At 39.2% G+C, this 3,031-nt stretch overlaps 1 protein-coding gene across 1 annotated transcript; it reads right to left on the bottom strand.

The window, feature by feature from the left end:
- Positions 1-630: 630 nt before the first annotated feature.
- Positions 631-2,297, bottom strand: LOC122278162 (spermidine hydroxycinnamoyl transferase-like). Its single transcript, XM_043088270.1, has one exon. It carries the CDS (start codon positions 2,209-2,211, stop codon positions 838-840), a length of 1,374 nt encoding a protein of 457 aa, XP_042944204.1. The 5' UTR covers positions 2,212-2,297; the 3' UTR covers positions 631-837.
- Between the last annotated feature and the right edge of the window lie 734 nt (positions 2,298-3,031).

Raw genomic sequence — 3,031 nt, 5'->3', positions numbered from 1 at the left:
CAAATTCAATGTTCTAACGGTTAATAAAATTTCCGCTATAATTTTCTAACTTATCCCTCTGTGCATTTCGAACTCTCACATTATCTTGGTTCAAACACATAAGTATATGTACAAACGATATTTCAATAAAGGACAAATATTTTTGTCCCAATATATTTCGTTTGAACAAAAGCTTATATGTTCGAATGGATAGCAACATCCATCAACTTTTTGGGATGAAATCAGATTTTCATCCCAAAAAAACATATTTTGGGATGATTTTCATTTCGTCCCAAAAGCTAAAGTTTGTTGTAGTTATACCTATATACATAAGGAATTATACACAGCTTATCATATGATTCATAAAAAAGTCATATTCATTTGACAAAATGCACAGATTTATAACAAAATAAAAAGAAATTAATTAAATTAAAATCAAACCATGTATATATACGATCAATAAATAATATGCTTAAATTTCATTTTCCTACTTTAAAAGCACTCCTTATTTTTGAAAAATTAAGTTTCAAAAAATCTTTGATTTGTTTTTCGCACATATACTTTGTGGTCGCGATGTTTAGGAAATATTATTGTGTCATGGTAGCCGGTAGGTGGAGGCAGACTGGCGGGTGGACTTCAATTTTGCAACAGTTTCCAAGCAAATCAACTACTATGTTCAAGTCCTAAAAATACAATGAGATTCCAACAATGATATCCCAAAGGTAGTTTATATCCGTCACTTTCTCAACTGACAAGCTCAAGGAAATAAACATGGAACCTAAGATCAACATAATAGCAAGCAACGATGCCATTATTTAACAAGTAATAGTAATTAAGTTTCTGGATTTTTATAGCCCATTACCATGGCATGTCCTCATAGAAGAGCTTCTTCAAAGAATCCATGTATTCTGTTTGCAAACGGAGTGCTATGAGGAGAGATCCATCAGCAGCTGGACTTGACATGATGAACGACTTGCCATCATCATTTAATAATCCTGGACCGACGTATATCGGCTTTCCCCACCCATAATCCATCCCATAAAATGGCAAATTGATCCAACTTCCAATAGAAACATTGGGATTTCCTAAGAACTTTGGTGTTTTTGTGTATGCACGAATATGGAAGTTATTCCTTAAAGCACTCACATCCTCCTGGCTGGCTATAAAATCAAGAGCGGACCTTATATACTCATCTGTCATACGCTCGATGGCTTCCCTTAGTTTTCCAGCAGCATAACTAAGTGGCTTGGACAATAGGTCGCCATGGACACATGGTGATGTCACGGTTTGAAGAACCGTGTTGCCAAAGTATCCTACGGGGAGAGACGGCTTCAAGCGGCTACGAATATCAACCCCCAAGGAAACTCTTGTTGGTTGAGAGTTATCACTCGCTCGTGCCTTGCATATACACCTCCATAAGTGGCTAGCGGTTGCTTCGTATCGAGAATAAGGTCGTGTCACCACCATTTCCATGTCTTGATGTGGGATCTCGTTGGCTTTGTTCCTTAGTCCCTCGACTTGCTCTTTGGTGACTTTCAATATGGTGGCACAAGTTTCTTTCAATTGCTCCACGCTGGCATCCGTATGTCCTAATAGGAGTGGTGGTTTTGTGAACTCTATATGCTCAAAGCGTGGAGGCAGAAGTGGTTCGGATGATCGTAATATGGTGCGATCATGAAAAGGCATCTCATTCTCCTCCAATTCATCTCCTCTAGCCAACTTGGCCCATGCGTTGAAGAAATTAGCTGCAGACCATCCATCAACCATTGTGTGGGACATGGCTGTTCCAACACAGAGACCACCGCAACTAAACCTTGTGACTTGCACCAGCATCAAGGGCCAATCCTCAATCGGACTACTATAATCAACCTTAGGGACCAGATCTTCAATTGCCTCCGTTGGTGCAAAGTCCCCAAGTTCATCAAGTTTTGCTTCTGAATAAGCTTCCAATAGCTGCGCTCCCTTAGCATTACAATGGAGTTCCAGTCGGCCACCATGAATCCAGCGTAATCGACCAGCTAGTGGGTAATAGGGAACCAATGCACGACTCAGGGAGTCTTTCAGAGTCTCAAGTGTCGTTATTTTTTCGTTGTTGTCGCTGGTGGTTTTGTAGATACAGATGAGAGGTGCATGAGTCCATTGCATTCTTTGGTCGGTCTCAGATAACTGTAATATGCCTCCCGGTGTAGGCTTGCTCGGAACGATGGTGGAAGTAGACTTGACGGTCACCATTATTTCGTGAAAATGTTCGGTGTTTGTTTTTCTGCAATTTTCTTATACTACGCGTAGCAATAAATTGGGGATATGAGAAGCAGGAGGTAAACATACATAGCTGTAACTGACGAACGCAGCTGGATATCATTCATGTGGGCCATGGTGGTAATCAGATATCTCTTATTGTCTACCGACGAGTGTTTGGAAAGTGGAAACAAACAAAGACCGTGATAAAAGTAAAAAGAGAAATGTTATTTACCGTCTTTTAGTTGGTGATTATAATGTACGAGTAGGTAATTTTATTTTTAAAATTATTAAAATATTTTTTTTAAAATGTTATTCTTTTCTTTTAACAAAGGACTTACACGTTTAATCTTCATCTAAAGATTGTAAATAGAATTTTTCAAAATAAAAACCGACACCTCACCCGGTATTCCTATTCTATGGTATAGAAGAAAATTTCTACCCATTGTTAGCTGGTATAGTTGCCACCCTTAGATCCCAAAGGGACCTGCTCCCTGACCCGTTGTTAGCTAAATCTTTTGCTGCCTTGAAAGTTGTCATACTGTGCAACCAGCTGAACATACTAGATGTTATCCTCAAGGGAGACTCATTTCGTGTGGTTCAACAGATCAATAGTGAAGAGCTGAATTGGAATTGCGCAGGAATGATTGTTCAGGACACCAGATCTTTGCTTAAGTCTATGAAAAATTGGTCTGTGTTGCATGTGTTTAGGATTTGTAATAGTATTGCCCATTGTTTAGCTAAGGATGCACTTAAACTCTCTGAGGAGAGCATCAGTTTGGAGGGAATCCCTCCTTGTATCCAACGTTTGCTA

Source organism: Carya illinoinensis, chromosome 10 (genome assembly GCF_018687715.1).
Source record: "Carya illinoinensis cultivar Pawnee chromosome 10, C.illinoinensisPawnee_v1, whole genome shotgun sequence".
Taxonomy (NCBI): domain Eukaryota; kingdom Viridiplantae; phylum Streptophyta; class Magnoliopsida; order Fagales; family Juglandaceae; genus Carya; species Carya illinoinensis.
The sequence above is the reverse complement of the archived record's forward strand: the minus strand, read 5'-3'. Positions and strand labels throughout refer to the sequence as shown.

Coding starts and splice junctions, on each gene's coding strand:
- LOC122278162 (XM_043088270.1), bottom strand. CDS start 2,211: ATGGTGACCGTCAAGTCTACTTCCACCATCGTTCCGAGCAAGCCTACA.